Source organism: Callithrix jacchus, chromosome 14 (genome assembly GCF_049354715.1).
Source record: "Callithrix jacchus isolate 240 chromosome 14, calJac240_pri, whole genome shotgun sequence".
Classification (NCBI taxonomy): Eukaryota; Metazoa; Chordata; class Mammalia; order Primates; family Cebidae; genus Callithrix; species Callithrix jacchus.
Window position 1 is genome coordinate 103,735,069 of NC_133515.1, and position 21,768 is coordinate 103,756,836.

At 36.7% G+C, this 21,768-nt stretch overlaps 1 protein-coding gene across 14 annotated transcripts in view; it reads left to right on the plus strand.

Annotated features, from left to right (window-relative positions):
• The window catches only part of ROCK2 (Rho associated coiled-coil containing protein kinase 2), a 154,760-nt gene that overhangs the window by 33,464 nt on the left and 99,528 nt on the right, over window positions 1–21,768 (plus strand). For 9 of the 14 annotated variants that reach the window (XM_054245207.2, XM_035273222.3, XM_054245205.2 and 6 more), the window contains exons 2-3: window positions 20,184–20,265; window positions 21,278–21,378. The exons of 1 other annotated variant lie outside the window; for it this stretch is intronic. In XM_054245207.2, coding sequence (XP_054101182.1) covers window positions 21,313–21,378 — 66 coding nt within the window. In that variant the 5' untranslated portion in view covers window positions 20,184–20,265; window positions 21,278–21,312. Of the gene's footprint in view, window positions 1–19,296; window positions 19,561–20,183; window positions 20,266–21,277; window positions 21,379–21,768 lie in introns of all 14 variants that reach the window. 4 more of the 14 variants (XM_078349942.1, XM_054245212.2, XM_078349940.1 and 1 more) reach the window with 3 other exon arrangements.

The following is a 21,768-nucleotide window of genomic DNA, read 5'->3' on the forward strand; positions in this document are numbered from 1 at the left end:
CTGTCATTTTGGTAACAATTATGCAAGAAAGGAAGGTCAGCTTCATTGCCTTGTACACAGGAGAAAAAAGCATTTATAAAAGTGGGATGCTACTGATTTGACTACTTCATGTGTAGAAACCATAAGATTGTCTTTAGATTTTTGAATTATACTTTTTTCAAAAGTACAAACCAATCAGTACATTTTATAATAGTGTAAACTAATTGAATCCATTGTTGTTAGTTTAATTATAGCTTTGGTGTTTTTCAAGGAAACGTGGTAATAAAATATCGAGACCTCAGTTATATATGTCTGTTGGTTTCTACCACTGACTTCATTAGAATATGAGTTTGATGTTTTTCTTTTTTGCCCCCAAGAAAACCTGCTCTCTGTATCTTCCCATATTTTTCAAGCAAGCCTGCTATAGTTAATTCCTGTCTGTCAGCATTTGGATTGTTTATACTGTCCTTCCCACATGGTGTTGGTAGGTATTTTCTTGCTGTATTAGCTGGCTGCAGTATTATGGCTTTGCTTGCTTATGGAAATAGGTTTGTTCACTAAGCTCCTTAGGGGCAAGGACATTAGCTCATTTATTTATGCTGTAGACATATTTGTTGAAATGATATCCCAGAGCTATCAAGTTAACAGCAGAGTTCTTTTACCTGTTTCAGTATTCCTTTGCTTTGATTGAGAAAGTGAACTTATTTTGCAGTTGTATCTTAAATCCCTTTAATTCAGTGATTTAATGAATGTTTAGTATCTACAGCATGCCAAGCACTGGTTTAGGCAGTGAACAAAACAGATAAAATTTCCCTGCCTATCAGTTTGGATTTTACTAAGGAGCTAGATGATAATTTAATTGTTTAAAATAGGGATAAGTGATAAGGAGAAAGAAGGTAAAACAAAGAGAATGTGAAATATAGAATGTAGAAAGTTTAGATATTATAATAAGTTCTCCCAGAAAAGCTGACTTTTAAGTAAAGATTTGGTGGAGAGCTAGCAGTGCAGATACATGAGTGTGTGAGCATTTTTGGTAGAAGGAAGTAGTCCAAAGTCCCTGAGTCGGGAACATGCCTGTTGTGGTTTTTAAAAAACTTCTTATTTTGAAACAATTTTTATAAACTTATTGCATACACAAAAAATTTGATTTGTCAAGTGTCCAAACAATGTTCTTCACAGAGAAAGAATTTGACCCAAGATCATATATTCATCCAGCTCTCATGGATTTCTAATCTCCTTCAATCTGGAACAGCTCCCAGTCTTTCTTGACTCTGATGCTCTTGATAGCTTTGATGATTGCAAGCCATTTATTTTGTAGAAATTTTTCCGGATTTGCCAATGGGAACCCTTTCATATTGGCTTATATGTCCTCTTGACAGGTCATCATCAGCCCCTTCACACTTCTTTACTTATTTTTAAACTTTTGTCCTGAAATAATTATAAATTCACAGGAAGTTTTCAAAAACCCCCACAGAATGATCCAGTGTACCATTTCCCATTAGTGTTTATATCTTATATAACTACAGTTTATTCTCAAAACCAGGACATTGATATTAATACATTGTATATGTATAGCTCTGTGCCATTTTATCACCTGCGCACTACTTTGCTTTTTGGCACAAGATGCTGCAAGCTCATCTTATAATTTTCCTACCCCAGCCTTAGAATCAGCCATTTCTCCAAGGAGCCCTAGTTCCTTTTAGTGAAGAGTAGTATTTCAAAACCAAGATCTGAGTGGTAGATGAGCTCATTGCTATGGGCATATCTATTATACACCAGACTCTTTCAGTGGTCACATACAGGAAGCACGTGCATGTGTGTGTGTTACACACACACACACACACACAGAGACATTTATTTACATCTATATTTCAGTATCCATTTTTTTTTTCTGTGATGAAGTCTCACTCTGTTGCCCAGGCTGGAGTGCAGGGGTGATCTCAGCTCACTGCAAACTCCTCCTCCCAGGTTCAAGCGATTCTTTGGCCTCAGCCTCCTAAGTAGCTGGGACTACAGGCGCACACCACCACGCCCGGCTAATTTTTGTATATTTAGTAGATGGGGGTTTCACCTTATTGGACAGGCTGGTCTTGAACTCCTGACCTTGTGATTGGCCCACCTCGACCTCCCAAAGTGCTGGAATTACAGGCGTGAGCCACTGTGCCTGGACGCCATCTTTATTTTTTTTAACTTTTTTATTTTTGAGACAGCGTTTTGCTCTGTTGCCCAGGCCGGAGTGCAGTGGCATGATGTCGGCTCACTGCAACCTCTGCCTCCTGGGTTCAAGCAATTCTCCTGTCTCAGTATCCAAGTAGTTGGGACTACAAGCTTGTGCCACCTTGCCCAGCTAATTTTTGTATTTTTAGTAGAGACAGGGAGGGTTTCACTATGCTGGCCAGGCTGGTCTCGAACTCCTGACCTTGGTTGTTCCGCCTTCCTCAGCCTCCCAAAGTGTTGGGATTACAGGCCTGAGCCACAGTACCTGGCCACCTGTCTCCTTCTTTATATATTGAAATCTGTTAATTCATATTGATAACCTCAAGTTCCAGCCCAGAATCCTGAGTCCATTGTAGTGCGCTTATCCCTCCTCCCCCATATTTGTATTTACTCTGTCAGTAGTATGAGCCTGGTCCAGTTATTACATAGTTAATTAACTGGCTGAATTCCTCATATTTAGTCAGTCTCACAGCCCTGTAAGTACTGCTCAGTTTTCCCTCCTTGTTAGTACCTTGTCTGCCACTGAGCTACCTTTCTACCCATTCCTACTCACTCCTTGTGTAGGGCACCTTTTGTTTTTTTGAAACCTTTAGAAGACTAGTGTGGCTGAAGCACAGTGAATGAGATGGAAAATAATGGGAGGTGAAGTTGGAGAGTTAGCTGTGTGGATGTGGGCAGATGATAGAGGCTGGGAATTGTGCTTTACAGCCATTAAAGGTTTTGAACAGAGGAGACAACATCATTCTCTGTTCCATTGAAAATAATCTAAGAAGAGAGGGGGCAAAGTTGGAAGCAAGAAGACCTAATGGTAGACATTTGCAATGATCCCAGCAAAATGTTGGGGATTTGTAGAGGTGGTGAAATCTGGTGGAGTTCTGGATTCATTTTGAAGGCAGTCCTGACCAAATTTGTAGATGTTAGGATTTGGGCTCTTGAGAATAAAAGCAGTCAAACTTGAATACTAACATTATTGGCCTGAGTATTTGCAAGGATGGAATTGCCACGAACAGAAATGTGAAAGACTGAAGGAAGTGGTTGTAGTAGGAAAAGGTGTAGGGCATAGTTTTGGACATTGTTGTTTGAAATACTTACCAGACATTCAGAAAAAGCTGATGAATAGGCAAATAGATACATAGGTCTTGAATTCAGGATTTTAGTTAGAATAGAGATAATGAATTTAGGAGCCATCAACATGTATTTAAAGACACAAGATGGAGTTCCAAGGAGTGAGTGAATTTAAGAGAGAAGAGGCCCCAAGACAGGAGAAAACCAGCAAAGGATACTGAGAAAGGGCAACCAGAGAAATACGTGATAAACCATTTAAATGGGTTTTCCTCAAAGCAAAGTAGAAAAAGTTTTCAAAAAGTAAATAGTGAAGGACTGTCTAAAGATGTTCATAGGTCAAGTAAGATGTGAACTGAGACATGACCATTGGATCAGCAACATGTAGGTTACCGATAAGCTTGGAAAGAAAGGTTTAGGTAATGTAATGATTGTTGTTAGTAGGGGGAGAACCAATTGGAGTGAATTGTAAAGGGAATGGGAGGAGAAAAACAAAAGACAGCCAGAATAGGTATCTCTTCCAGGAAATTTTTCTGTAAAGAAAAAGGTTGAAATCAAATGGCAGTTGTATGGGAGGTGGGATCAAGATATTTTCTTAAGGATAAGAGAAATAACGACATGTTTCCATGCCAATGGCAATAATCAAGTAGAGAGAGAAGGCAGGGAGAAAAAACGAAGAGATCATGGGAGGTGGGGAGACAGAATTGCTGTTGAGGTGTTAATGAGCAAGAGGGAATGGGAGATTTAGTGTGTGGGTGGAGGGATTAGCTGTAGTGAGGACTGTACATCCATAATAGCAGGAAAGAATGTAAAATGTGTGGGCACAGATGCAGGAACGTGTATGGATTTGGTAATGAAGGATTGTGCAAGTTCTCAGTGAAGTAAGAAGCAAGATTTGAAGAATTCTGCACTTGAGGAATTTACAGCTAATAGATAAGATGTGTACAAAAATAACTTTTATGAGGACGAAGTGACATCTTTGACGAAGGTGTAATATGTAGGAGTTGGGAAGGAGAAATTTTTATCCTGAAGGATCCTGAAGAAATATTTTACAGAAATAAGTTTCATTTGAGCTGGTCTTTGAAAAATAGATAAAAATTTGAAGAAGTAGAGATGACTGAAGAACTTTTTTATTTTAATGCTTAGCACTCAGTCATGTTACATGGCTGCCCCTCAGCAAATGAATGAATGTTGAATGTTCTGTGGTGAAAAACTGTGAGGAAAGTTTTGGAAGTAGAAAAATCAAAGGGAAAGATGAGAGTTTGATTGGTTCAAACTTTCCAGAGGATACTGTTCAGTAGCTATATAATGGGAACCATATATATACTTTAAAAGTTTTCAGGAGCCTCATTTTAAAAAACAGATGAAATTAATTTCAATACAAATTTCATTTAAGCCAATATAACAAAGTATTATTTTAACATGTAATCAGTATTCTAAAATTATTAATGAGTTATTGAAAGAGTTATTTCACATTCTTGTTTATTAGTTCTGAGTCTTTGAAATCCAATGTGCATTTTACATTTACCAGAGCATCTCAGTTCAGGCTAACCACATAGCCACATGTAACTAGTGCCTTCTATGTTGGACGATACAAATCTCGAAAAAATGTTAAAGAATGGTGGCGAATAGTAAGAAGTCAGATTGGAGATGATTGATATGGCAGAGTATTCCAGATGCTAGTTTAGACTTGATTTTCTAGGCATTTGAAAGGTATGGAATAATATTAAGGGTGCCTGTAATCCCAACAACTTGGGAGGCTGAGGCAAGAGAATCACTTGAACCCGGGAGGTGGAGGTTGCAGTGAGCCAGATTGTACCACTGCATTCCAGCCTGGGTGACAGAGCGAGACTGTCTCAAAAAAAACCCAAAAAAACAAAAAAACTTGAATATTAAGAAGAGCATGAAATGTACAGCTTTATATTTCAAAAAGATGACTCAGCAGTATAATGGAGATGTACTGGAGCAGAGGGAGATTAGAGGCAACTAGTTAGTAGGTTAGAAATAATGAGAATCTGAAAACATAATGGAGAATGAAGTGGAGAAGGGAGCCAACTGTGAGACCTGAGATGTATCAGCAGTACAGAGGGAATGACTTGAAGTAAGGGACAAGGGAAAGGAATTCTGAACCTGACTTACATAGAATGGCACTATTTATTAGATGTAGAGTAGGTAAGATTTTTTTTTTTTTAGAAGGAGTTTCACTCTTGTTGCCCAGGCTGGAGTGCAATGGCACAGTCTTGGCTCACTGCAACCTCTGCCTCCCAGGTTCAAGTGATTCTCCTCCCTCAGCCTTCCAAGTAGCTGGGATTAGGTGCCTGCCACCTCACCTGGCTAATTTTTTATATTTGTAGTAGAGACGTGGTTTCACCATATCAGCCACTGCTGACCATCAAGGTCTGGAACTCTTGATGTCAGGTGATCCACCCACCTTGGCCCTCCAAAGTGCTGGGATTACAGGCATGAGCCACCACCATGCCCAGCAGAGTGGGTAAGATTTGAAAGAGAAAATTTTGGTTATGTTGATACTGAGATGCTGGCTAAGTATTTACACTGTAGTTTTTTGGGTATATGCACTATGCTTGGAGTATAGAATATAAGTTTTAACCTTTAAGGAAGATAAAAAAATTCCTTACCTTTAAGGAATTTATGATCTCCAAAGTTTTAATCTTATATTTCATCATTGAAAAATTTTTGAGAATATCTCAAATAGATATATTTTATTTACAATTTGTATACATGGACTATAGGGTTAAAACATGTACATTTAAAAATATACATAAAACAGGAATTTTTAAAGTATAATTCTATAAACATAAGTTTTTTTTATAACTATAACTTTATTTTACTAATGGTACAGACTTTTTCTACCAAATGACATATGCATATTGCTTTTTACAATTTTGGCTTAATGTTGCAGTGGTTTGAAGATTAAGTTTCTTTCTTTCCTCCTGAAATTTCACAAGGAGGTATAGATACAGATGGAAGAAGTATAATATGTTAGTGGCTGTAGTTACTAAATCACTATACTCAGTTTCTAATTCTGCTCACCAATTATATAACTTTTTTTTGCACCTTAGTAGATCATTTGACACTCATTGAGTAGGTTCACTCAACTTAGGAGACTTTTTGGGTCTGTTGGGTATCTGGTGGATACTTGCAAATAAGGGTGCTAGATCACAGTGTACTATTTTGTAGAAATAGAGTTATTAAGCCTAGAAGATCGTTCAAAGAATAAGGTCTAGCTTTGTGTTGCTTTTGTTGCCTTTTCCATTCTGAGTGTAGGAAAAATTATGGCTATTTGTGAGTTGCCGTTAAGGGCAATTTAGGCTCAGTGTCTTTGAGCAATTTTCTGTTTCTTTTAAACCATAGTTACTAGTGTGTATCTAAATTGATTGATAAGTAATTATTCCTACTTAAGATGCTGTTACTGCCAGAAATGAAGGAGCAATATGCAGAGTTATGGATGAATGGTCTAGTTGGTAATTAGCCTTTAGAAACTCTAGAATTACATATTAATTTTGAAATTTTTTCAGCAGTGGGACCTTTTCTCTGCCAAATAAAAATTTATAGGTTACCAAAATATGAAATAGACCCCAAAAATTGTGAATTAGATTCCCTTTCCAAGACTTGCTCATCATTCTTTATATTTATATTTTATTTATTTATAGGGGAATGCCCATACAGTGGACAAAAGAGAACAAGATAGATACTTAAAAGGTTGTTAAAATGTTTTCTAATTTTTAAAAAGTGTTTTACAAAGTTTCCTGAGAGGCATGGGAGAACTGTTGCTTCCTGGGTAAGGATGAATTGTGTCTTGCTTCTCTAGTTTCCATTGAGAAGAATATTTTAACTTTTCCATGAAAATTAGGTTGGCTACTCATTCTACATAGTTGCAAATGTACTTAGAAGATGAAAAGAGAAGAGTGTGTGCTAACAACCATGAACAACTGTTTCTTCTTTCATAGTTCTTAGTTGTAGCTGTATGAATAGCAGCAGAAAGATCTGTTTCTGGTTGCAGCTTCTGCCTCTGCTGTATACCTGAGTGACTCTGCCTCAAAGCACTTCTCCATTTTTTTCTTTGAGTGGGGCTTTTATAAGAACTAAATGAGAAAGTGACTTTCTTTTACACTTAGTGTGCACTCAGTAAATGTTAATTTTCTGATGTGATCTGTGGAAACACATTTTTGCCCTTTTATTTTTCATGTGAACTTGGTTTATAAGAGTACTTGGTTGTGCCTTAAAAAGTTCATTGTTTAGATTTGATTAATATTTGACTGGAAAATTGAAGATTATGTCTGTGGGTGTAATGATTTGATGCTGGGATATTTCCAGTGATTTTTTTAATGTGGAATATGAAATGAGATGTTTAAATCTCTGTAGTTTTAAAACATATTTATAATAACTATAGTGATATATCAAATTCTGACAGTAGGGAAAGATAGTTTTGTGTTTGAAATTCCTTTAATTCCATCTCAGATTCTCCAGCAGGGCAGCTCTCCTCACTCAAAATTGCTGACTTTTGTTTTTAAAGGTTATAAGAAACATCTTTTCTGTTACATGAAAGATGGGATCCAAAGTATACTGTCATGTGGCTTCTCATTACCCGCCCCCCCCACTCCCTCCGAGCACTTTGAATACAAATGAGCTTTAAAAGTATTTAGAGGATAAATCTCTGTAATAAAAAAACTTTGAAGTGAAATGTAGCCTACTGGAAGATGAGTTTCATGCTCATATGTCCTCCCTGATTAAGGAGATACAATATATTAGATAAGGTATGTGAAAATGCCTAAGCACAATGATGGCAAACAGGTTTTCAAGTTCATTTGCTCCTGTGATATTTTTGTTTTGTTTTGTTTTGTTTTTTGTTTTTGTGATAGAGTCTTGCTCTGTCACTCAGGCTGGAGTGCAGTGGCATGATCTTGGTTCACTGTAACGTCTGCCTCCCAGGCTCAAGTGATGCTCCTGCCTCAGCTACCTGAGTAGCTGGGACTGTAGGCGTACACCATCGTGCCTGGCTAATTTTTGTATTTTTAGTAGATCCGGGGTTTCACCATGTTGGCCAGGCTGGTCTCAAACTCCTGACCTCAGGTGATCTGCCTGCCATGACCTCCCAAAGTGCTGGGACCACAGGCCACTGTGCCTGGCCTCCTGTGCTATTTTTATCTTGCAATAAGTTCATTATTACTCAATGCATCCAAAACATTCTCTGTAAATATATATCTCTATATATGCTCACAGAAAAGTATATATATTGTATGTATGCAGCCTGATAAATTTTTACTATCTGAGAACCCATATAATCGGCAGCCGGGTCAAGAAACAGAATTTTCCAGAATGTCGCCTCATCCTAACCTTCTAATCACCATCACCACCACTTATGTTTTTCATGAAGTTTTTATTTTTCTGGATAAGTTTGTAACAGAGTTTTAGGGAAATTACATTTGCTTTTAGTTACTTATGTTTAAACATCATTAATTAGAAAGAAATGGGATGTTTCAAACATTTCTATCAGAAATATGAAAAAATTTTGTTCATAAAAAGTACTCAGAGAGCTCTGTGTCCTCCACATGGCCAACCTAATATAATGTGGTAACAGCTACATAAAGGTAAAATACTTAGCAGTAGACTTAACAGGAAATATTTAGAATAGATGTAAAATAACACTTTGCTCAAAGAAATAGAAATTTTAAATAGATGAAGAGACCTACCTTGTTCTTGGATGGGAAAAAAAGTCAGTTTTTCTCAACTTAATCTATTAATCTCTGTAAAGATCCCAGTTCAGAGAAGAGACTGAGAAAAAAAACAACATATGACTTGTAGGAGGCAACAAATAGTGAAATGTATTGGGATTTAAAATAGGATCTGTTTCAGTAGAGATATGGAGCTATGGATAATGAGTAATTTTTTAAAAAGTCTAAATTTATTAAGACTGTCTTCTATAATACCTTAGATCTTGTTCACTTAGATTTTACTATATTTTATTATGAGTTATAAAATTGCACCACAAAAAATTTAGAAGAAAAGAATAAACCATATAATTTTATCATGGTATTTAGTTACTGTATTTGTTACTTTCCATTCAAAAATTTCATATGTGGCCAGGTGCGGTGGCTCAAGCCTGTAATCCCAGCACTTTGGGAGGCCAAGGCGGGTGGATCACAAGGTCAAGAGATTGTGGATACAATTAAGTAGATAGATATGTAAGTTGCTCTGAATATAAAGCTATTCCACTGTTTTCTAAATTTTGAAAAGATTCAACAAACAGATAAAGTTTTGTTTATTAGAAGGTAAAACAATTTGGTCATAGTCACACTTAATGACAAAAAAGAGTCTTCCAAACCTGTTTCCAGGCAATTGTCAATGAAATAAACAGAACCTTCTTTTTCATTTTATAACAAGAAGTCTGTCCATATGGTTTCCACCTCCCAGAACCTCAATATAGAAAATCATTTTTCTACAACTGTGATGTTAAATTTCAGCTTCACCTGCAAACAATATCGGTCAATAAATGTTAGCTATTATTACCACCATTTTCAATATCACCTAACTACACACTATGCATTTAAAGATTATATAATTTAGTACATGGAGAGTTGAAAAGTTTTTTAACTTTAATGTCTAAACCTATTAGCACGTTTTTGAAACTAACAGAACCAAAAACAGTTCCATCACTAACATAATGTGTTCAACATAATGGGGTCAACATGGTGAAACCCCGTCTCTACTAAAAAATATACAAAAAATTAGCTGGGCATGGTGGCGCGTGCCTGTAGTCCCAGCTACTCAGGAGGCTGAGGCAGGAGAATTGCCTGAACCCAGGAGGCGGAGGTTGCGGTGAGCCGAGATCGCGCCATTGCACTCCAGCCTGGGTAACAAGCGGGAAACTCCGTCTCAAACAAACAAACACATTATGTTAGTGATGGAACTGTTTTTGGTTCTGTTAGTTTCAAAAACGTGCTAATAGGTTTAGACATTAAAGTTAAAAAACTTTTCAACTCTCCATGTACTAAATTATATAATCTTTAAATGCATAGTGTGTAGTTAGGTGATATTGAAAATGGTGGTAATAATAGCTAACATTTATTGACCGATATTGTTTGCAGGTGAAGCTGAAATTTAACATCACAGTTGTAGAAAAATGATTTTCTATATTGAGGTTCTGGGAGGTAGAAACCATATGAACAGACTTCTTGTTATAAAATGAAAAAGAAGGTTTTGTTTATTTCATTGACAATTGCCTGGAAACGGGTTTGGAAGACTCTTTTTTGTCATTAAGTGTGACTATGACCAAATTGTTTTACCTTCTAATAAACAAAACTTTATCTGTTTGTTGAATCTTTTCAAAATTTAGAAAACAGTGGAATAGCTTTATATTCAGAGCAACTTACATATCTATCTACTTAATTGTATCCACAAATATATTACAGGCAAATGCTGGTTTGTAATTTAGTTGGCCATTGTCATCTCCAGCATTCTTAGTTACTAGATAGACTTTGCAGGAAAACTTGTTCCTCCCACTATCTTGCCCCTTCAGCTCCAAAATGTCCATGAAGTATAGGTTATTCTGCTTTGAGACCCCTGGTTTTCTCTCTTTTTTTTTTTTTGAGATGGAATCTCTCTCTGTCGCCCAGGGTGGAGTGTAGTGGCGTGATCTCAGCTCACTGCAATCTCCGCCTCCTGGATTCAAGCAATTGGCCTGCCCCAGCCTTCCGAGTACCTGGAATTACAGGCGTGCACCACCACACCTAACTAATTTTTATATTTTTAGTAGAGACGGGATTTCACCATGTTGGCCAGGCTGGTCTTGAACTCCTGGCCTCAGGTGATCCACCCACCTCAGCCTTCCAAATTGTTGAGGTTACAGGTGTGAGCCACCACGCCAGGCCTTCTCTTAAGGTAATCTGGTCTTCCCTGGAGTATCTCGGATGGAGCACTGTATAAACAGATCCTGCCAGCGGTGTATTTAGATTACTGCTGCAGAACGATACTATGAATATCAAAATATTGAACCCATATAATTACTCTGTGTACCATGAGCACAGAATAGGAAAATTAATAAAACATAAAACCAGCAGGGCTTTTTGGGGGTATTTTTCTTGTATGTCCCGAATTAGATTTTTTTTTTACCCTAAAGTCTATATATGACATTTAACTGTGCAAGTTACAAATAATTAAGAAGAAGATTCAGACAGATGATGCATTACTTTTTCTAATACTTTATAACAGAGAGCTCTTTAACTTGCTGATTTTCTGTTTTATAGGGAGTTTCAGGTAACATTGTATTTTTTTTTTTTAGGAGAAAAACTTTTTTTAATAGCGGAAAAGATAAAATTGTTGATTTATAAACCATAAGAAACCAAGTAATACAGTTGGGGCGCAATGGCTCACACCTGTAATCCTAGCACTAAGGGAGGCCTAGGCGGGTGGATCACCTGAGTTCAGGAGTTTGAAACCCCATCTCTACTAAAAATACAAAAAGTAGCTGGGCATGGTGGCATGTGCCTGTAGTCCCAGCTCCTCTGGAAGCTGAGGCACAAGAGTCACTTGAACCCGGGAGACAGACGTTGTGGTGAACTGACATCATGTCACTATACTCCAGCCTGGGCAACAGAGCAAGACTCCATCTCAAAAAGAAAAATCTAATAATACAAGCATAATTTGATCTTAATTTTATTCATGTGTTTCTAAACAATCTATTACATTATGAATAGTACTTTGATTCATATCTTCCCATTGACTTAATATTTTAGAAGAAAAAAATTAGAATTTAGTTTAAAGAATACCAATAATTGCTGGAAGCAGCATTGGGCCCAAAACTAGCCCTACTGCTTCTTAGCTGTGCAGTTCTGGGAAATTGTTTAAGTTCTCCAAGCCCAATTTCCTCAACTAAAAAATTTGGTGATATTAACACCTACTTCCACAGTCTACTAGGAAAATTAAATAAGAAGATGTTGCACAAAGTGGCATCATGCCTGTCTAAGCACTCTGCAAACAGCAGCTGCTTTATTATCGTCAGCACAGCAGCACTATCACCATTAGAACAGTTACCAACTTTATGCTTGATTTTTCTAATTCTTCTTCTAAAACTTTGATCAAATCAGTAATGTGATTTGTTGCACATTCTTTTAAAAGCAAAATATGCTATAGTTAATACCTCTCTCATTATAAAGGTTCGTTCTCTTTTTAGGACCAGGGCTGAAGCTAGGGTGAAGCCATTCAGGCACTTAGAACAAAATTTATGGGGGAACCCTAAAGAGCCACAGTAATCAAGATAAATATTTTATTGTAATAATTTAAAAATTAATGCAAAAACTCATGATGAACAAAATATTAAACTCGAAATTTTTAAAAGTCAAAATCAGGAAGCATACTTGTGCCAAGCCATATTGGCATGTGAGGCTAAAAGGAAAAATTAATAATACCGGTCCTATCTTGAGATGCTGAGCCACATTGGAGCCTGAGGCGCAAAGAAAAGTAGTAACATTCCTGGTGCTCCTGTCTTTTTCCCCAGGAAAGTGTCTTTTCCTTTGCCAGGCCTTCCTTTAACTATTAAAATAGTCAATTTTTAAAGAACTGCTCACCAGAATGATTTTATGGGCTATCAGCTGTTTTACAAATGAGGGCTCTAGAAATTAGGTAAAATTACTTGTGTAGGGTCACACAATTTTATCTTTTCCTCTATTAAAAAAGTTCTTCTCAAAGTTACTGCTAACCTGAGTTGCTAGATTCTCAATCCTCAATTAAGTTGACTTACCAGTCCTCAATTAAGTTGCCTCTAAGTGGCAGAACTGTGATGATATAAGCCAGGTTTCTTAACTTGTAGACTTCCTGTACTTTATTATCTCTTTATAAAACACATCTGTGTATTTGTTGGCTTATTACCTTGAAACTGGGTAATTTCTAAAGAAAAGAGGTTTAATTGACTCAAGTTCCTTAGGCTCTACAGGAAGCATGGCTGGGGAGGCCTCAGGAAACTTATAATCATGACAGAAGGTGAAGGCGAAGCAGGTACATCTTATGTGGCCGGAGAAGGAGGAAGTGGGAGAAGAGGGAGGTGCTACACGCTTCTAAACGAGATCTCATGAGTACTCACTATCATGAGAACAGGGAAAAGCCTGCCCCCATGATCCAGTCACCTCCACCAAGCTCCTTCTCCAACATTGAGGGTTACGGTTCGACTGGAGATTTGGCAGAGACATGAAAATCCAAACCATATCAACTATTTTTAGTTATGTGTTTGTGTTTGGAATTGAAATAGCAAACAGAGGAAATGCGTTACAACTTCGTTTAAGTAAGTTTCCTGGTAACTCATCTGTACAGCAGATACACAGAAATATGTTTCCTATGCTCTGCAACCAACTGTTTTCTTTGGTTGTCTTGACTTTAAAACATGTTTGTTATTTAGTATTCTTTTAGAGGAATTACTAATTTATTAAGTTTATTATTTTATTAACTTTAAGTTCAATATTGTAAGAGCATCATGACATTTTAATTCTGTTACATATAAGCTATATTGGCTTGGGCACATTTTTTAACCTCTTTAAGCTTCAGTTTCTGTGCCTACTAATATAGGTATGACAATAGTATTAACTTACGTGCGTGAGGAATAAAATGTTAAGTGCACGTATAGTGCTTTGTACAATACATGGTGTAAAGTAATCAAGAAAGGTCCCCGTTAATAATATATGCTGTATTAACCTGTATAATTTAAAGTTTTTGGTAAGTAGGCTGTAAAGAGCAAGATACATAATTTTTGGTCATGCTGAATGCTAGTTATTATTTATGGTCTGTGAATGTGGAGGTTGTTTTTTAAATGCAGTATTTAAAATAGTAGTACTAAGAAAGTGGTGAATAGTGATTTGGGAATAATAAACTTGTAATCCAAATAGCCCTTAGAAAAGTTACTGCTAACCTCTGAGTTGCTAAGTATCGTTCATTAGTCTATCATTTTTCTGTCATTCTCTCCCTCTTCCTGCAATCTTCATCTGGCTTTTAAGACCCCATCGTCTCAGCCCAAAATCTCCTGAAACTGATAAGCAACTTCAGCAAAGTCTCAGGATACAAACTTAATGTCTAAAACTCAAAAATATTCCTATACACCAATAACAGACTTAAAGAGAGCCAAATCAAGAATGAACTGCCATTCACAATTGCTACAAAGAGAATAAAATACCTAGGAATACAACTAACAAGGAACGTAAGGGACCTCTTCAAGGAGAACTACAAACCACTGCTCAACGAAATAAGAGAGGACACAAACAGATGGAGAAACATTCCATGTTCATGGTTAGGAAGAATCAATATCGTGAAAATGGCCGTACTGCCCAAGTAATCTACAGATTCAACGCTATCCCCATCAAGCTGCCAATGACCTTCACAGAACTGGAAAAAACCACCTTAAACTTCATATGTAACCAAAAGACAGCCCACATAGCCAAGTCAATTCTAAGCAAAAAGAACAAAATGGGAGGCATCACACTACTGGACTTCAAACTGTACCACAAGGCTACAGTAATCAAAACAGCATGGTACTGGTACCAAAACAGAGTTATAGACCAATGGAATAGAACAGAGGCCTCAGAGGCAACACAACACATCTACAACCATCTAATCTTTGACAAACCTGAGAAAAACAAGCAATGGGGAAAGGATTCCCTGTTTAATAAATGGTGTTGGGAAAACTGGCTAGCCATGTGCAGAAAGCAGAAACTGGACCCCTTCCTGACACCTTACACTAAAATTAACTCCAGATGGATTAAAGACTTAAACATAAGACCTAACACCATAAAAACCCTCGAAGAAAATCTAGTCAAAACCGTTCAGGACATAGGCAAGGACTTCATGACCAAAATACCAAAAGCATTGGCAACAAAAGCCAAAATAGACAAATGACACCTAATCAACTCCACAGCTTCTGCACAGCAGAAGAAACAGTTGTTAGAGTGAATCAGCAATCAACAGAATGGGAAAAAATTTTTGGAGCCTACCCATCTGACAAAGGGCTGATAACCCAGAATCTACAAAGAACTAGAAAAGATTTACAAGAAAAAAAACAAGCCCATTCAAAAGTGGGCCAAGGATATGAACAGACACTTTACAAAAGAAGATATACATGAGGCAAACAAACATATGAAAAAATGCTCGTTATTGCTGGTCATTAGAGAGATGCAAATCAAAACTACATTGAGATACCATCTCACGCCAGTTAGAATGGCGATCATTAAAAAATCTGGAGACAACAGATGCTGGAGAGGATGTGGAGAAATAGGAACACTTTTACACTGTTGGTGGGAGTGTAAATTAGTTCGATTGTGGAAGACTGTGGTGATTCCTCAAGGACCTAGAAATAGAAATTCCATTTGACCCAGCAATCCCGTTCACTGGGTATATATCCAAAGGATTATAAATCGTTCGACTATAAGGACACGTGCACACGAATGTTCATTGCAGCACAGTTTACGATAGCAAAGACCTGGAACCAATCCAAATGCCCATCGATGATAGACTGGACAGGGAAAATGTGACACATATACACCATGGAATATTATGCAGCCATCAAAAACGATGAGTTCGTGTCCTTTGTAGGGTCATGGATGAACCTGGAAACGATCATTCTCAGCAAACTGACACAAGAACAGAAAATCAAACACTGCATGTTCTCACTCATAGGCTGGTGTTGAACAATGAGAACACATGGACACAGGGAGGAGAGCATCACACACTGGGGTCGGTCTGGGGGAAATACGGGAGTGACAGCGGGGGGTGGGGAGTTAGGGAGAGATAGCATGGGGAGAAATGCCAGATATAGGTGATGGGGAGGAAGGCAGCAAATCACACTGCCATGTGTGTACCTATGCGACAATCTTGCATGTTCTTCATATGTACCCCAAAACCTAAAATGCAATAATAAAAAAAATATATATATATATTTAAAAAAAAAGATGCCATGATGGTCTCGATGTTCCTCCTCAAAAAATGGTGGTTCCTGTTTACTCCCCTCTTCTCCATTGTCTTCCTAATAGTGATGTATCCCAGGACTCTGCCCTTGATTCTTTTCTGTTTATCTGTAGTCACTCCTCTGGTGATCTTAACCATTTTTATAGCTTTAAATACTACCTATATGCTGACAACTCATAAATGTATAAAATTTTTAGCTGAAGGATAATTTGTGACTCACGTAACAACTGAAATTCCTAAGAGATCATCTCCATCATATTGCTTATCGATTTAGACTTTCCAGGTTGGTAAAGTATTTCTAATCTCCTTTTATTTTTTGAAGCATTTTATTTGGATATTTAACAACATTTAGATATTAAGAAGCAGTGTATAGTGCAAGTGAAATCAAGTTCAATATTTCGTTTCTGGACAACTGAAGTATAAGTCTCTGTGTTGAGGAAAAGTTAGAAAAATAGACCATTTTATGTCTGTATATTTTCCTCCATAATAATTATTGTAGGGAAAACTGGGTGTTGGCTTACACAAGTTTTTTTCAAAAACAGTAGGATAACACATTTTTCTCTCTGCCTTTCTCTTGTGTCAACTTTTTGCATATAGACCACCTAAGTTAGTTCCTGCATTGGAGCTAATTCACATTTCTCAGCTGGTAACCTTAGAGATGTAACTGGGCTAGCTGGGGGCATAGCCGAAGTCTTGATCGAAAGTTGTGTCTGACCTGTCTAGTTATGCAGATTCATATGAAACTTGGGCAATAGATAGTGTCGTTTTTCCCTCCGGTGTCATATTTTAGGAGTGATGATTTTCACCTCAGGTGCTGGTTTTCTAGTAATAAGTTTGGTTTTAGTTCCTCACCTCATTTAGGCCCTTTTGATCAGCAGTCATTGATCTTGCTGCTTTCTGACCTGAAATCCAATAGACCTGTGTGACTTTGACCCATTGCTTGGCATTTTTCTTTCTGGTCCTTGAATATTTTGTTGGTGGTGGTAGTGTTTTGTTTAGTCTCAGTGGGGCTCTCATTTTCAAATGTTCTGCTGTCATTTCTATATAGTTGGGTGAAATTTTGGTTGTAGGCTTTTCCTGAATGTATTTATATTTCTTTCTACCATTTCTTTATCTAAGTTTTAGTATCATTTTTTAAAAACTGAGATGGGTCTTGTTATGTTGCCCGGGCTGCTCTTGAATTTCTGGACTCAAGTGATCTTCCCATTTCATCCTCCCGAGTAGCTGGGATTAGTTTCATTTAAAGAAAATAATCACAGGGCCGGGTGTGGTGGTTCACACCTGTAATCCCAGCACTTTGGGAGGTCGAGGCGGATGGATCACCTGAGGTTGGGAGTTTGAAACCAGTCTGACCAACATGGAGAAACCGTGTCTCTACTAAAAATACACAAAAATTAGCCGGGCATGGTGGTGCATGCCTGTAATCTCAGCTACTTGGGAGGCTGTGGCAGGAGAATTGCTTGAGCCTGGGAGACGGAGGTTGCGGTAAGCCAAGATCATGCCCTTGCACTCCAGCCTGGGCAACAAGAGCGAGATTCTCTGTCAAAAAGAAAATAATAATCACAGTTGAAATCACAGACACTTAAAAAAAAAATTATGAAGGTTTATTTGAAACTGCATAACAAGGAAGGTCACAGCCATAGGCTTTCAATCAAGTCCTGAGCTAACCCAGCTTCCCCAGTAACTGGATCTCAGCATTAATTTGGTATACTTAAAATCCTGGTATCTGAAAACAATTCAGAATTTTTTTCTTAAAAGGTGATACTAAATAGAACAAATTTTGATTGTAAAAATTAAAAACATGCCTCAAGTAAAAATGTAAGTTTATAAATGTATATATTACCAACCTACATTAAAGTGTCATAGTATTATTAAAAATTGATGCTACATAAAATAATAGTGCCTAATTGCAATAGTGTTTGTTTGGTCTTTAAAAAAATGGTTTTAAAAACAAAATGGTTGAGTTGAGCAAATGTTAAAAATGTTCCAAATGCTGAAAAAGCTCTCTGATTCTACACTAGGGGGGAATTTTTTTTGTTTGTTTGAAACGGAGTTTCGCTCTTGCTACCCAGGCTGGAGTGCAATGGCGCGATCTCGGCTCACTGCAACCTCCGCCTCCTGGGTTCAGGCAATTCTCCTGCCTCAGCCTCCCGAGTAGCTGGGATTACAGGCACGCGCCACCATGCCCAGCTAATTTTTTGTATCTTTTAGTAGAGACGGGGTTTCACCATGTTGACCAGGATGGTCTCGATCTCTTGACCTCGTGATCCACCCGCCTCGGCCTCCCAAAGTGCTGGGATTACAGGCTTGAGCCACCGCACCCGGCCTAGGGGGGCATATTATAGGAAAATATTTATAAACTTTCCAGATTATTTAATCTTCACATCATTCCATCTCTTGGAGAGAACTTTTGGGGAAGATGGAGGGAAGCAAGGATTTTGTTCTTTTATTAATGTCAAGTCGTAATGTTGCTTCAAAGAAAGATTTCTCTTGTCCTGTGTGTAAATGGAGATTTTAATGCAGAGTTACTTTCATTTTAGTATGAAGTGTTAATATTCCATTTGTTTGAAAAATCTCTGAGGAAGATTTACTCTTGGAATAGAAGCTTTTGCCTTGTCAATTTAAATTTTTCTTGCTGTGGAGGTAAATGGAGGCATGCAAGAATGCTTTCCAAATGAATGTCATAAAATGTTAACATTTTTTAGTGAATGAAAATTTAAAATATGAACTATAACTGAGTGGTAAGCATAGTTTATACAGTTACTTTAGAATTGGTAGATTAATTACCTTTCCAAAGAAATTTTTTTTAAGAGATGAGGTCTCACTATGTTGCCCATGTTGGTCTCAAACTCCTGGACAAGTGGTCCTCCTGCCTCAGCCTCCCAAGTAGCTGGGATTACAGATGTGTGCTGTCACGCCCACCTAGTTTGCCTTTCTAAATTTTGTATGTAATTTCCCCCATGTTTTTCCCCCATCAAGTCCTTTAAAGGCTTCTTTTTATTGCTGTTTCATTTTCTGCAATTGTTTAGCTTCCCTCTTTACCCTCCCAGACTCCTATTTTTTTTTTTTTTTTTTCAGCAGGGTGTCAGACTGATCACTGAGACTAGAGGGATGAGTTAAGTCTGTTGGACCTCTTAAGATTTAGGTTATATGCTGCTGCTGTCATTTCCTAACAGTGTGACCCTGAGGAAATCAAAGTCATCCTCCTACCTTCCATGAAGATGTTTCCTCCTACCTTCCAGAGTTACTTGGTGTTGAGACAATGTATGTGATAGTGTTTTAGAAATCCTGTTACCTTCACAAGCATTTCTGTTGAGTAATTTGAGACTTAGTTACTTTCTGGTGAGTTTTTTCACCTTCACCATTATATGTATATAGTTTTTTTTTAAATAAATTTAATGCATGCTCATTGTATAAAAATAAGGAAAATACTGAAAACTTAAGAAAAAAATTGAAATGCAGACAGTGCATCATCCTTTTGTTACTGTTGTTTTAAGGGAAAATTTAGTTTTGAGACTGAGCCTCCCAGAGAGTAAGGATAGTGTCATTTATTTTTGGATTTTCTCTTCTTCATCTGTACTAGGCACAACATTAATTAATGCAGGTTTAATGAGAGGGAACATAGTGTAGATCTATTTCTTAATGTTAAAACCTGATGAAATTTGGCCATTTGAAGAGATAAAAGACATCTGACCAGCAAAAATGATAATAGATACATGTTTTGAAGTGAATTTTTCTCTTGGCTAAAAGAGCAAAGGAAAACATGATAGGGTCACTCCTAATGTTCTCTGACAGAGGTTAGGAAGCCAGTTAAAGCTGTTGGATATGGAACTAATGGACACTATCATATCAAGTCGGTTGGCATTTTTCCAGTGAAAATCACTTATAATAAAATTAAAAGGCTTATTTTAATGAATACTTGGAAATTGTAAAAACAGTCTTTTCCTCTTTTTATTTCTTAACAGGATGGCTTAAATTCCTTGGTTCTTGATTTGGATTTTCCTGCTTTGAGGAAAAATAAGAACATAGATAATTTCTTAAATAGATGTAAGTATGTTTAAGCTTCATATGTGCTCATGTAACTGTACTTTTGACAAGAGAATTCTGTTTGGTTATTAGTAGCCTATAAATTTATTAATTTAATGAACTTATTAAACACTTATTAAATTTTGACCATTTTATTTATTCAAAAATTGTTACTTTTATTTTTAAATCAAAATTGCAGAACCAGATTACAATGTTTAAAGCAGATAAAGTTCTAAATTTTGAAATACATTACTAAAAATATTTAGCTATTTTAGGGCAGGTTATTTATAGCAGTTCCAATAGAAGTTTTAAATTAATATCTATAATTCCAAGACTTAATATTACCCAGATAATAAGCTTTATGTTTCTGTAATTGTGGACATTTCAGACTAGTTAATAATAAATAATGTGATAACTATTATTACCGTATATGTGGTAACTCTTAATATTTGCCAGTATTAATGTTGCAATGCAGAAGTAAATTAAATTGAATTCCAAGAATAATAAATTCTTAAAACAATTAATATATACTTTGTATCATCACAGTAAGCTCTGTACTTTGAAATTTGCAGAGACTGAGATATTTTCCCAATTAAGCAATCTTACCTATAGTTACTATATATGCAGTATGATTACCACTTTTCAGAAAAGTAGGCCATCAAAATTCATTACTAAGATTATCCTTGCAAGTAATTTCATGGCAGCTTTCTGCCATGATTCAGAGTGCACACCAGGATTGCTTGGGTCACCACTATGTCAGCTATTACCTAACTTGCTAAGCAACAGATTCAGAAACAGAATAGCTGTAACTGCTACTTTTTGGCAGTGGGTGTTCATTTATATGTGTTAATAAACCATAGAGAGTTTTGGTTCTTTAAGGTTAATGCATATCTTGATATTTAATAAATAGCCTTTAAAAACTGGCAGATTTAGCTAAAAACTGTCTTTTCTTAAAACAAAAAATATAAATATGGTGATTAAAAATACTGCTTATAAATATGATATTACAAGTATGATAATCTTTTTATGGTAGATGAGAAAATTGTGAAAAAAATCAGAGGTCTACAGATGAAGGCAGAAGACTATGATGTTGTAAAAGTTATTGGAAGAGGTGCTTTTGGCGAAGTCCAATTGGTAAGAAAGTATTTGTTTTGTTCCTATTGTTCTTTATGACATCATGGTTTCGTGAAACATTATCAGGAGCAGCTGAGTAGATCTGATTTCTGTTCTCAACCTTGCCAGAAGGTAGCTTTATGATCTTGGTCAGTGTCCTCATGTATAAAAGGAGGCCTTTGTTATCTAAACTCTGGGTCTCTTTCAGCTCTGAAACACAATGTAGAAAATAAGGCCAGTATAGTTTCACATGTGATCTGCCTAGCAGTTAATATTCCACCAGAACTGATGTATTTTTATTTAGAATGTTCAGATTAATAACATATCTGCTTAAGGAACTAAGATTTATTTAGATATATAAGAAATCCAACAAATAAATTTGAGTAACTGAAAGTAAATCTGAAATTTATT